The 13,664-nt window shown below is 50.2% G+C and overlaps 1 protein-coding gene across 6 annotated transcripts in view; it reads left to right on the top strand.

Annotated features, from left to right (window-relative positions):
* Positions 1-1,149: 1,149 nt before the first annotated feature.
* TULP3 (TUB like protein 3) overlaps positions 1,150-13,664 on the top strand; it is a 51,061-nt gene continuing 38,546 nt past the window's right edge. The window contains exon 1 of one of the 6 annotated variants that reach the window (XM_062194807.1): positions 1,150-1,243. In XM_062194807.1, coding sequence (XP_062050791.1) covers positions 1,209-1,243 — 35 coding nt within the window. In that variant the 5' untranslated portion in view covers positions 1,150-1,208. Of the gene's footprint in view, positions 1,259-2,233; positions 2,735-13,664 lie in introns of those variants that run through there. The other 5 variants (XM_062194806.1, XM_062194805.1, XM_062194803.1 and 2 more) reach the window with 5 other exon arrangements.

Genomic DNA, 13,664 nt, shown 5'->3' with positions numbered 1-13,664 from the left:
TGTTAGTATGTGCCAAGGTCTATGCCTTTAAATTTTTTTTAAATAAAGATTTATTTATTTGAAAGGCAGAGTGATGGAGAGAGAGAGAGAGAGAGAGAGAGAGAGAGAGAGAGAGAACTTCCATCTGCTGGTTCACTCCCTAAATGACCACCCTGGCCAGGGCTGGTCCAGGCCAAAGCCAGGAGCCAGTATCCCCATCTAGGTCTCCCATGTGGGTGACTGGAGCCCAAGCACCTGAGCCATCTGCTGCTCTTTCCCAGGCAGACCAGCAGGAAGCTGGATCAGAACAGCAGCCAGGATTCCAGCAGGCTTTCCTTAGAGGACGCCAGCCTTGCAAGTGGCAGCTTAACCTGCTGCTCCACGGTGCCAGCCCCTCCTAAAGATGTAACCCATGTGGAAACAACTCTGACGTTGGGAAATGCCACGGTCAAGGTGCAGTAACTTGTCAGTACGTTCCGTAGGCGCTGTGATGCAATGTGGATGGCAGGAAAGCAGCTGATGGTTGGGGGCCTCCCCTCTTAGAGAACTTCAGGGGTTGGGAACTTTTTTCTGCCAAGCGCCATTTGGAAATTTGTAACATCTCCGTGGGCCATGGAGCATTACCAACTTAAAAGTTAGCCTGCTCCACGAGTCCCGCCTGCAGCTGCCATGGCAGGGCCGGACCAAGTGATAGTTTCCCAGCCCTGGTAGAGAGTAGTTGGTCCCCAGAAAATAGAGGGGGTGGACGGAAACATCCTCTCCGTCCTCTGTGCACCAGGGAAGAGCTGGAGCAGCTCTGTGTGGTTTACGGAGGCGAGGGCGGCGCAAGGGTTCGCAAATGCACGCGGCTGCGCTGCCGAAGCCGCTCTGGGTGGCGCAAGGTGGGGGTGGGCGGCTCCTCGGGCGGACGCCCCCGTGGGCTGCAGGGAGCCCTGGCGCCCGGCGGACGCCCACACATCCGGCGCTCAGTGCCTGCCCAGCCCAGCGCTCCAGGGGATCCAGCCCCGGCGCCGCGTCCCCGCCCTGGCGCAGGCGCCTTTAACTCCCGGGCTCCTCCCCGCCCCTTAGGAGTCCAATGAGAGAGGGGCGGCCGGCGCGAGGGCCAATGGGCGCCGGCGACAGTGCGGGGTGTGGTTGCCAGGGGGCGGGGCCCGGCCGCCGGCCAGACTTGCCACCCCAGCAGCGGCGTCTGGGGGTCTGCCCCTGCTTGTCGTTCCGGAGAGCCGGCCATGGAGGCGTCGCGCTGTGGACTGGCCTCCCACGGGTACAGGTCGGAAAGGCACGCACGAGGCTGGTCTCCCGTGGAGCGGGCAGAGGGACGAGGGCGGAGGCGGAGGCTGGGGGGGGGAGAGGGCGGGGCGTCGGGCGGGGGCTGCGCGCCCCCTCCCCGCTTCCAACCTGGGACCCCCGGATTCGGGCAGGCGGGCGTCGGGGAGCGCGGTCTCGCAGCCCCACGGTGCCCAGAGGGGGCTTTTTGTGCAGGTCGCCGCTCGGGCTGCTGGAGTTTCTTGAGGAGCTGGCCTCGTTTACCCAGTGCGGGGTCCGCGTCCACGCCGCGGGGGGGACAAGTTTTGGGGATGAAGGGGAGAAGTTTAATGCACCGGTGGATGAGGAGGGTAGCAGACCGTGGGTTCAAGAACAGCCGTCCTGGGTCTGGGGTCTTAGGGAGGACGTGGCCGCTGGCCGGTCAGGAGCACAGGGCGCCCAAGGGTATTTTATCAGTCTCCGAAGTTGATGGTTTGCGTTAATCAGGAGGGCGTGGCAGGTGCTCTGCACAGCTGAGAAGGAGGCCAGGTACCGTGTCAAGAGATTTCTGCCTGGCTCCTTCGCCCAGGTGAAGCCCATTCGGCAAAGGGCGGCTGCTGGGCTGTGCTCCCAGTAACCCCTTTGCATTCTGTTAGGGTGAAATCAGCTCAGTGAGTTTGTCTGGTTGTGTTGGCCGGGAGGGATGCATTGCTTTCCAACTTCAGCTGTCTTCGCCAAGGCCGGTTTCTGGGATTCACAAGCGAGTGCGATGTGTGTGTGAGAGCAGATGCGCAGTGTAGTTAGTCCCGAGCTCAGCAGGTGGCTTGTGATCTTCAGAATACGACCGGGACGAGAAAGGCGGCTTCAGCGTGGTTGCATCCCTGCTCCGCCGGGCCCCGGTCTCTGGCTGCTCTGCCCCGCCGTGTCTCAGCCACCAGGACTTCCCGCGAGGAGGCCAGGCGGAGGTTGAGGGTGATGGTTAGTCATCTGCTCCGCTGCCGTTGCTTTTGGCAGGCGGTGCTGAGTTCTGGAAGGGAGTCGCCAGGCTGAAAATGGGACACTGGATTTTCTTCCCCCTGCTCTCCTGTGGCTGCCTCTCCAGCGGGATGTTCTGCCTTGTTTTCTGATGTACTCTAGACTTTGTGCCCTCCCTCCTGCCTGCCCCCGCCGGAGGGAAAGCCCGGGAAAGGAAGGAATCCGAACCTCAGCCTGCGGCTTAAAGCTTTGGCCCTCCCGTCTGATTATCCAGATCCTGCTGGCCAGCCCTCCCTGTTCCCGGCCTTTTATTCCATTACCACGGCAAACGAACACTTGGCATTTGAGGGTTTAGTCTGGTGCTTAAGTAAGTAGACGTTTAGATGATTTTTAAAAGCTGTCACAGAGGCGCTCAGGGAGAGAGCCCCCGTTTTCCTCCCCGGACGAGTCCTGTTTGTGATGGCTGCATTCGTTGCTGCTTTTTTCCCCTCCAAGTCAAGAGGAAGAGAAAAAAAATCTGCATTTTCAAATACAGGTATGGAGATGCTGTGTAGAGGTGAAGACAGCACTCAGTTTCTCTGAATTGAGATGGCACTTGTTCAGTTGTGGACGGTCGATTTTCAGTTGAATTTAAAGCAGTAAATTTCGTGAGCACCAGATGTTTGATATGACTCACCATGTTTGAACAAGAAAAAGAAAATGAGGTGGACTTGGAAATTAGAGCCAGGAGGCAAATTTTTTTTTTAAATTTATTGTACCTGAATTTTAAAGGTGTAATTTTAAAGTCCCCCCCCCCTTTTCTTTCCAGAGAAACCAGCTGCTTAATTTTTTTTTTTTCAGCTGCTTAATTTTTCAAACTGACATCAAAGGGGAACGTGTGAGTCCCTAAGTGTGTTTGCTGGGCTGGGTAATGTTAGTGCAGCTTCTGCCGCTGTAGCATTCGCTGCTGTATCCACTCTTGCCCAAAGGGAGTGCGTGTCTTTTGTTGTTCGGCTTCCGGTTGTGTGTTCCATGTCCTTTTGGGGAAATACATTGATAAGTTTTCAGTATTAATATTTTATGTGAGGATAGCATCTTTTAGTTTTGCGGTGATTTTATTTTTCTCTGAACTCTGTGACGGTTGAAAAGAAATCCGCCTCATGGAAAAACAGAGTGGAAGAGTTATTAACAAGTATGCTTCAACCATTTCCCTCCTCTAACGTATTTCGTGAGGCTTGGAGACCGAGCTGGGAGCAACACTCCAGATTTGTGTGAAGCCGGGTGCTGTGTGTGTTTTACGGGCACAGATTACCCGCAGACCACAGGGTTTGGCGAGCATTGGAACCTGAGCTCTTTCTGCCTTTTGTTGGCGACACAGAACTGAAGGTGTGCGGTGACCTCGTGACCTGGAGTTGTGTAAGAAACGCCCTGGCCTCTGGTTTATGTCCGTGCGGTGTGATTGCTGAACAGTGCTGCTGAGACCTGCGATCGGGGTGATGGTTGGAAGCTGGGTCCTGGCCAGTCTCGCTCCTCGTGCTGGCTAACATGCATGCATTTCTTCCCGTGACAAGGCCACCCAGAGGCCTGGAAAGCAAAGAATGATCCATGTAATGCACTTCTTGTCTTTCGAGGTCCTTCTGTTCCAAGCAGGCAGATTTAGGCGTGTCTGGGAATAGCGTCAATGTGTGGCTTCTCTTATTCTTGTCTATGGAAACTCTGCTGTTTTCCCTGCGTCTGTGCCTGGCCAAAGAAAAACCTAGTATTTGTTCTTACTAAGAGGAAAGGAATGCGTGAGTTATTCAGAGGAGCAGTGGAAGCCGCCTGGTTTCCTGGAATTTGAGGGTTTGAGGACTAGAAGGGCCTGGAGAATTCCTCAGTCCCACTGGAGAGCAACTCTGTAGCAGAAGGAAGTCTTTTCTGCAGAGAACTTCCTGTCTGCTGCCTTTGCTTTCTGGCCCCGGGGTGAGTTCGCTAGGAACAAGCTCTTAGGACCACTGAGTCTTTCCATCATCGTTAGTAACCACGCAGGCTGCACACTTCTCCTGGCCTGGGGGAAGCTGGAATCCACCTAGGTCCGGGAAGAGGCCCGGCGTCCAGTACACTGAGGTGGGATGAAATGCCAAATCTGTCCCTTTGCCTTCATTGGGGTTTCCCGTGACCCACCCCCCCCCACCCCTGCGTGCACCTCTGGGAGACCAGGGTTCCCAAGAGGATCACAGCAGGGCCTGTGTTGTCTGTAAGGCGCCTCCTGCTCTTTGACCCTTTGGCATTCCCGCGAGCTCTCGCAGGGCTCCTGACTTCTGTCCCAGCCTCTGCGCAGGCCAGCAGTGTGCTGCTTCCTTGGCCTCGGTTGTCTCCTCTGGAAATGAGGGCTTCTTTGGGCTCCCTCAGTGATTGATCATGACTTAATAAAGTGACACACAGATTTCAACTGCACGTGGCTCAGATTTCTTCCTTCCTGCCTTCCTTTTTTTTTTTTTTTTCCTTCTTTTTAAAGATTTATTTATTTATTTGAAAGGCAGAGTTACAGAGAGGCAGAGGCAGAGAGACAGGTGCTCCATTCGCTGGTTCATTCCCCCAGATGGCTGCGATGGGCAGAGTTGCCTTGATCTGAAGCCAGGAGCTTCCTCCAGGTCTCCTGCACGGGTGCAGGGGTCCAAGGACTTGGGCCATCTTCTGCTTTCCCAAGCCATAGCAGAGAGCTGGTTCGGCAATAGAGCAGCTGGGACTCGAACCAGCGTCTATATGGGATGCTGGCACTGCAGGTGGCAGCCTTACCTACCACGCCACAGTGCTGGCCCTTTTCTTTTTTTTTTTTAAGATGTTATTTACTGGTGCTGTGGCATAGCAGGTAAGGCCACCACATGTAGTGCCGGCATCCCATATAGGCATTTGTTCAAGTCCTGGCTGCTGCATTTCCAATCCAGCTCTCTGCTGATGTGCCTGGGAAGACGGCGGAAGGTGGCCCGAGTGCTTGAGCCCCTGCATCTGTGTGGGAGACCTGCAAGAAACCCCTGGTCCTTGCTTTGGTTGTGCCCAGCTCTGGCCGTTGCAGCCATCTGGGGAGTGAACCAGCAGATGGGAGACCTCTGTCTGCCTTTGCCCCTGCCTCTCTGTAACTCTGCCTTTCAAATAAATGAATAAATCTTTAAGAAAAAGATTTTATTTATTTATTTGAGAGGTAGAGTTAGAGAGAGACAGAAACAGAGAGAAAGTTGTCCATCTGGTCACTCCCCAGATGGCCTCAATGGCCTGAGCTGGGCCGATCCGAAGCCAGGAACCAGGAACTTCTTTCGGGTCTCCTATGCAGGTGCAGGGACCCAATGACTTGGGTTATCTTCCACGGCTTTCCCAGGCCATAGCAGAGAGCTGGATTGCAAGTGGAGCAGCCAGGACTTGAACTGGCACCCATATGGGATTCTGGCACTGGACGCTGAGGCTTTACCCATCTTCTATCCTCTTATCCACCCCCCAAATTCCTGTAACAACAAGGCCTAGGTCAGGCCGATGCCAAGAGCCTGGAACTCAAGCCAGATCCCCTACGTGGGTGGCAGGTACCAAACTACTTGAGCTATTACCAGTGCCTCCCAGGGTTCGCATTTGCAGAAAGCTGGGGTCAGGAACCAGAGCCAGAGGTGGATATTGAGCCCTAGGTACTTCAGTCTGGTATGTAGGCACCCTAATTGGCCTTTTTTTTTTTTTTTTAATGGATTTTGAAATTTATTGTTCTTTTGATTTTTTTTGTTGTTGTTGTTCTTGGGTGCTGGTGTGCCCGGGGAATGGGGGTGGCGTGGCATTAGTCACGCCATTTGGCTTCTCCACCACCCTCTGCCATGTCCCCGTGACTCTTTGCTCCCTCTGCGTGGACCTGCTCAGTCTCTGCAGGACTCCTGGGCTTCTCCACTCGAAACTCTCTGGGTTCTGTCACCACCTAATTGCCTTTTAACCATTGGGCCAAACATCTGCCTCAAGACATATTTGTAGAATATCGACTGTAGTTGCAGGCTTAAATTTTTTTCCTGTGACAATACAAAACAAGGATGATTTTTTTCAGACAGTCTTCTGGGAAAATAAACCATCAGTATTAAGCTGTGCAGGAAGAAACTTCAATAAATCTATAGTTTGCCTTTGTTCAGAAAGGAGCAAGTCAGGTTGAGGATTGGCTGTTTCCCTATCTGATTTTGATGCTCTGATTCTGTTATGGCAGTTTGTCAGGTAAGCTTGGGGCCAAAGTAGAGAGGAGCGATCTGGCTGAGTGGAGGTTTTTTGGCTGTGTTTTAAAAGAAGGAGTACCTGTCATGGTACAATGATGGATAATAACGGCTTACATATTTGTGTCCTGCACAGACTTGGGGGTGCTCTCGCATACGTCAGCAGCTTTCACTGTCTTCGTAGATGGTGACAGTGCGGCTCAGGAAGGTTGTCAGACACCTAAGGTTACCTGAGAGTCAGTGTTGCAGTTGAAAGTAAAATCCAGGGGCAGGCGTCATGGCCCAGCGGGTTAAGCTACCACCTGGGACACCTGCGTCCCGTACCGGAGTGCAGGTTCGAGTCCTGGCTGCTCCGCTTCTCATCCAGCTCCCTGCTGATGCACCTGGGAAGAGAGCAGAAGGTGGCCCGGGTACTTGGGTCCCTGCTATCCATGAAGGAGACCAGGATGGGGCCAGCCTGGCCCAGCTATGGCTGTTGAGGGTATTTGGGGAGTGAATCAGAAGATGGAAGATTTCTCTCTCTCTCCCTCTCTGTGAAGTAGTTGGGTTCCTGTTATATCCACATGGGGCACCTGGATTGCGTTCTTGACTTCTGCCTGGGGCCCATGGCCATTGTGGGCCTTTGGATGGACACCAGCAGATGGAGCACTCTCTTATCTCTCTTTCGTCCTTAATTAAGTCCAGAGTAAAATTCAGGCTTTCAACTTCCAGCCATCTTTCTAATTTTCCTCGTGTATTATCAGAATATCTATTCCAGGTGTTCTGAATGCCATTTGTGGTTATAAATGATAAATGATACTGATTACATTTTAATTATTTTTAGAGTGAGCAGTTGAAGATATTAGAAATTTCAGCAGTGTACAAGTGAATATTGAAGTCTTTATTTTGTTTTATTAAGCTAAGGAATGCACTTTCGTCTTTACGTAAGAAAGAAGGAAAATAAATAACATTCCTGAAGAACCCAGATGGCTGCAACAGCCAGCACTGGGCCAGGCTGAAGCCAGGAGCCAGGAGCTTCTTCCCACATGAGTACAGAGGCCCAGGGACTTGGGTCCTCCTCCACTGATTTCCCAGGCCATTAGCAGGGAGCTGGATTGGAAGTGGAGCAGCTGAAACACAAGCCGGTGCCCATATAGGATCTGGTACCACAGGCAGTGGCTTAACCCACTACACTACAATGTAAACCCCCTAATTTTTTAATCTATAAGAAATAAATAAGTTCATTCTTTAACTTTTGGATCAGATCATACATTTTATTTTATTTTTTTAAGATTTATTTATTTATTTAAAAGTCAGAGTTACACAGACAGAGGAGAGGCAGAGAGAGAGAGGTCTTCGATGAGCTGCTTCACTCCCCGATTGTCTGCAATGGCTGGACCTGTGCCGATCCGAAGCCATGGGAAGTGGAGCAGCCAGGTCTTGAACCGGCGCCCATATGGGATGCTGGCACTTCAGTTAACCAGTTAACCAGCTGTGCCACAGCAGCGGGCCCCAGATCATACATTTTAAATAACTTTGCAGTTTGGTTTACTCAAAAGAATGCTGTTTGCTTTTGCCATGTGGGACAAACAAAAGCAAGAGGATTTCAATTTAAAACAGTGCTCACTGCATCCCCTGGAACTATAGGAACGCTGCAGTCAGCGGCCAACTTTTCCTCTCATTGCCTCCTCTCTGCTGCCTGATGGCTCTGCTAAATGGGCCCCTGGATTTTCATTCTCTGCCTGCAAGAAGAAGCGAGCGGCGCCTAGACCACAGTGGCTGGAGAAGGAGGGTCCCAAAGATGTTTTTCTGATTTGATTCCTCCCCCACCCCCATCTGTTCTGTTCCAGCCACATGGTTCTCCATGTCCCATTGAGACAGTTTGGCCTCCCAGTGTTGACATTTAGGATCTGGACAAGGTAAACCTATTCCTCAGCTGACTTAAAAAGCCCCTTTGATACGGCCATTGCTGCTGTTATCTGAAACCAGTATCAGTTTGAACAGGATGAAAGCCGAGTCTTTGGCTGGGTGGAACCAGCACGCCTGTAGGATGCCTGCTTCCCAGGAAGCAGCCCACCCACTGTGCCACAGTGCTGGCCCCAACCTTTTTTTTTTTCTTTAATATATCCTTATCAGATTTCTAGGCATGATACTAAGTTGTAGTTGTTTTTTTTTTTTTTTTAAAGATTTATTTATTTATCCGAAAGGCAGAGTTACAGAGAGAGAGAAAGATCTTCCATCTGCTGGTTTACTCCCCAAATGGCCACAACAGCCAGAGCTAGGCCAAACCAGAGCCAGGAGCTTTTTCCGGATCTCTTACATGGGTGCAGGGGCCCAAGGACTTGGACCATCTTGTGCTGCTTTCCCAGGCACATAAGCAGGGAGCTGGATCGGAAGTGCAGCAGCCAGGACTGTGGAGCAACCAGTGCCCATATAGGATGGTGGCGCTATGGGTGGCAACTCTACCTACTGCTACACAGCACTGGCTCCCTTATTTTTTAAAAACAAAAATTGTTATTTTAAATTCAAAAGGCAGAGAGAGAGAATGGCTGAGACAGCCTGAAGCTAGGCGCCTGGAACATAGTCCTGGTCTCTCATGTGGGTGACAAGGTCCCCAACTACTTTAGCCATCACCTGCTGCCTCCCACGGTCTGAAATGGCAGAAAGACAGAATCCAGAGCAGAGCCAGAAACTTGAACCCAGGCACTCAGATGTGGGAAGTGGATGTTTCAGTGTTGTCTTTTTTTTTTTTTTTTTTTTTTTTTTTTTTTTTTTTTTTTTTTAAGATTTTATTTATTTATTTGAGAGGCAGAGTTACAGACAGGGAAAGATTGGAACTGGGCCGATCTGAAGTCAGGAGCCAGGAGCTTCTTCCGGGTCTCCCACGTGGGTGCAGGGGCCCAAGCAATGGGCCATCTCTCACTGCTTTCCCAGGGCATAGCAGGGAGCTGGATTGGAAGAGGAGCAGCCGCAGCACGAACTGGTGTCCATATGGGATGCTGGCGCCGCAGGTGGAGGTTAGTCTACTACGCCACAGGCCAGCCCCTCAATGTTGTCCTTTTTTTAAAAAAAGAACACTTTTTTAAAAAAATTTATTTGACAGAGTTAGACAGTGAGAGAGAGAGACAGAAAGGTCTTTCTCCCGTTGGTTTACCCCCCAAATGGCCGCAATGGCCAGAACTACACCGATCCGAAGCCAGAACCCAGGTGCTTCCTTCTGGTCTCCCATGCGGGTGCAGGGGCCCAAGCACTTGGGCCATCCTCCACTGCCTTCCCTGGCCACAGCAGAGAGCTGGACTGGAAGAGGAGCAACCGGGACTAGAACCTGGCACCCATATGGGATGCCAGCACTGCAGGTGGAGGATTAACCAAGTGAGCCACGGCGCCGGCCCTCAATGCTGTCTTAACCACTGTGTCAAGCAGCTTCCTCTTTTTCCATTTTATTATTTTTAAAAAATATTTATTGATTTGAAAGGCAGAGTTACACCCAGAGAGAAGGCGAGGCAAAGAGGGAGAGAGGTCTTCCATCTGCTGGTTCACTCTCCCAATTGGCCGCAACAGCCGGAGCTGTGCCGATATGAAGCCAGGAGCCCGGAGCTTCTTCCAGGTCTCCCACGCGCGTGCATAGACCCAAGGCCTTGGGCCATCTTCCACTGCTTTCCCAGGCCATAGCAGAGAGCTGGATCAGAAGTGGAGTAGCTGGGACTTGATCCGGTGCCCATATGGGATGCTGGCACTGCAGGCAGTGGCTTTACCCGCTAGATACCCCAAATGCATGCAACAGCAAGGACTGGGCCCAGTGGAAGCCAAGAGCCCAGAACTTAATCCACATGGGTGCCATGTGGGTGGCAGGGACCCAAGTATTTGAACCATCAGCTGCTTCCTCCCAGGGTAGACAGGAGCAGGAAAGCTGGATTTGGAAATACTAGAGTCGGAGCTTGAACCCAAGCACTTCTATGAGATGTGAGTGTGTCCAGTTTTCATCTTCCCCGCTGTGCCACACGGCTGCCCCCAACTCCTACTGTATTTCAAGTAAGCTTGTGAAGCAGTTAGTGGAGATGCGGTGAGTCTGCTTGTGATTCAGACATGGGATTGATAATATTAACAGGACATTGCTACCGCCTGTATTGATGTCAACCATTTATAGTTTTAAATTGTTGCTATTCTTTGTCACATTTAATATGCTTAAAAGCAGGTATTATATGTATATGTATGTGTATGTATATATATATAGTTTTATTTATTTAAAAAAGTTGAGAGGCAGAAAGAGAAATAGAGAGTTCTCATCCTCTGCTTCTCTCCCTACAATAGCCTGATCGAAGCCGAGAGCCCAAAACTCAATCCAGGCAGGGAGCCAACTGTTTGAACTAGCACTTGTTGCCTCCCAGGGTGCACGGTAGCAGGAAGCTGGAAGCTGGAATTGGGAACGGCACCAGGACTCACACTCAGGCCCTGCGATATGGGATGCTGGTACCCCAGCTGCTGCTTAACTGGTAGGCCAAATGCCTGCCCCCTTACTATGGATATTTGAATTGAAAATTATTATTTCTATGTTTTTAAGGCAGAGAGAGAGACTCTCATCCACTGGTTCACTCCCCAGATGCTTGTCATGGGTGGGACTAGGGTGAGGCTGGGGCTGAAGCTGGGAGCTGGGAATTTAATCCAGGCCTCCAGTGTGGGTGGCAGGAACCAATTAGTTGATCTGTCACTGCTGCCTCCTAGGGTCTGCTTTAGCAGGAAGCTGGAATCAGCAGCCAGAGCCAGGTATTGAACCCAGGCGTTCTGGTGTGGTCATGGGTGTCTTAACCATTAGGCTAACTGACTCCCCTTTAATATATTTTTTAAAATGCATTCACATGTCATAAAATTCAAGAGATCCCTAAGAGTATGTAATGAAAAGTGAGACTTTTCCCCTGCCCATTCACAGTCTGATTTTCCTTTCTGAAGGCAACACTGATGCTAGTGTCCTTTCCTGCATGGCACATGTAAATACATGGTTTTTTTCTTCCATAAATGATAGCAAATGCTACACCCCAATATTCCATACCTTGGCTTTTAATGATCAATAAAACAATTTGGGCATCTTTCCAAGTGAGTACCTCTGTATTTCTGGATTTTGTTCAGGTAATTGCTTTTTTTTTTTTTCAAGTAGCTGCGTGATGTTCCTTTGTGTGGATGTACTACTCTCTAGCCAGTCCCCCAGTAGTGACATCAGGGTCCACTGTCCTTGCTTTCAAACTGGACTGCAGAGTCACATAAAACCTGATTTATACTCGTAGCAGGCAGTTGAGAAGTAGTCAGATTTTAGGGAGCGTACATTTTACGTGGCTGTCTGAGATGAGTATTAGCATTATGCTTAGGTTATGCGTGAGATTGAGGGACAGCCAAGGTCACGTTAACTGCTCCGTGATCAGAAGCAGCTGACTCAAAGCCTGCACTTGTGTGTTTGTGTATGTAGCTCTCCAGTTACTCTTAAATGTTTTATGAGATCATTATTATTATTATTTATTTGAAAGGCAGAGTTACAGGAAGGAAGGGGATATCATATTCTTAGAATTATACATATGAACTACATTGAATCTTAAAAACTAATTTAAAATAAAAAATATATGAAACAGCAAGAAATGATTTTTCAGAATCAAAGTTAAAACAAAAAAAAAAGAGAAAGAGAGAGGGAGACAGAGAAAGAGATCTTCCATCTACTGGTTCACTTCCCAAATGGGCACAACAGCTGGGCTAGGCCAAGCCGAAGCCAGGAGCCAGGAGCTCCATCCTGGTCTCCCCTGTGAATGAATGGCAGGAGGCTAGGCACTTGGATCCCTTCCACTCCTTCCCAGAAGCATTAGCAGGAAGCTGGATCAGAAACAGAGCAACCAAAACTCGAACTGGCGTCCCTGTGGGATGCTGGCGTCGCAGGTGGTGGCTTAGCCTGCTGCGCAGTGCCAGCCCCTTATGAAATCATTATTATCATCCTTGTTATTAGGAGAGGAAGATGCAAAAAAGTAAAATTGCTTGCCTGTGATATCAGCATGCCTTTTAGAATGCGTTTAGGAAGGCTTAAAGATGGGGTTTTGGTTTAAGAGTGTTGGTAGATGACGGCCCCAGGGTGAAGAGGCCAGCCTGGACCTTGAACATTGTGGTTATTGAGCAGTGGCTGCTTTAGCTGCGGTTAAGGCAAATTATATGTTTAACTAGATTGTTCCTACCCTTTTTTTTTTTTTTAAGATTTATTTATTTATTTGAAAGTCAGAGTTACACAGAGAAAGGAGCGGCAGAGAGGTCTTCCCTCCATTAGTTCACTCCCCAATTGGCCGCAATGTCCAGAGCTGCGCCGATCCGAAGCCAGGAGCCAGGAGCCTCCTCCTGGTCTCCCACGCGGGTGCAGGGGCCCAAAGACTTGGGCCATCTTCTACTGCCTTCCCAGGCCATGGCAGAGAGCTGGATTGGAAGTGGAGCAGCTGGGTCTCGAACCAGCACCCATATGGGATGCCGGCACTGTAGGCCAGAGTGTTAATGCTGCGCCACAGCGCTGGCTGTTCTTACCCTTTCTCTTCATCTGTCAACTTAGTGGCTTTTTCTGTTTTGTTTTTTACAAGAGTAACAAAACAGTTGACAAGGAAGGACGCATTATTTAAAATATGATTGAGCTGGGAGCAGGAAGCAAGAGTGGCCATTTATTCCCTCTGCTGGGTGGAAAGGAGCTGTTTGTGTTTGTGTTTCTATGTCAACTCCAGAAGAAACTTACCTCCAGTCGTAAGCACTGGGTGCTGCCTCAGTTGTTGGCCCTCATTGGTTTATCTAATTCAGCTGCAGGACTATCTCCATATCCCGGAGACTTGACCCGAGCCCTTTCTCTTTGATGACTTCCCATAGGAAAGTGTGAAACGCAGAGAGATATTGGTAAATGGAAGAATTAGCAAAGAACAAAAGGCAGCCCTAAGAAACAAAGACCAGGAAATATGGCTGTGGGGAGAAGCAGTCTCTCCTTTGTTAGAAGTGGTCTGCTAGCCTGGTAATACAGACCTTTGCTGAAGACTTGGGGGGTCCTTGATGGGTAGCAACAGGTAAACAGTGATTCCCTTGGATCAGAAGCCAGGAACTTCTTCCAGGTCTCTAACATGGATTCTGGGACCCCAGCACTTGGGTTATTTTCTACTGTCTTCCCAGGCCATAGCAGAGAGCTGGATCGGAAGAGGAGCAGCTGGGACGTGCCGCACGTGGAGGCTTAGCCTACTACACCACAACACTAGCCCCTATTGATTCTCTTCTGTACTCTTTATTATTATTATTTTCATT

The sequence above is a fragment of the Lepus europaeus genome, chromosome 6, assembly GCF_033115175.1.
Source record: "Lepus europaeus isolate LE1 chromosome 6, mLepTim1.pri, whole genome shotgun sequence".
Classification (NCBI taxonomy): Eukaryota; Metazoa; Chordata; class Mammalia; order Lagomorpha; family Leporidae; genus Lepus; species Lepus europaeus.
This window is presented reverse-complemented; position numbering and strand designations above follow the sequence as displayed.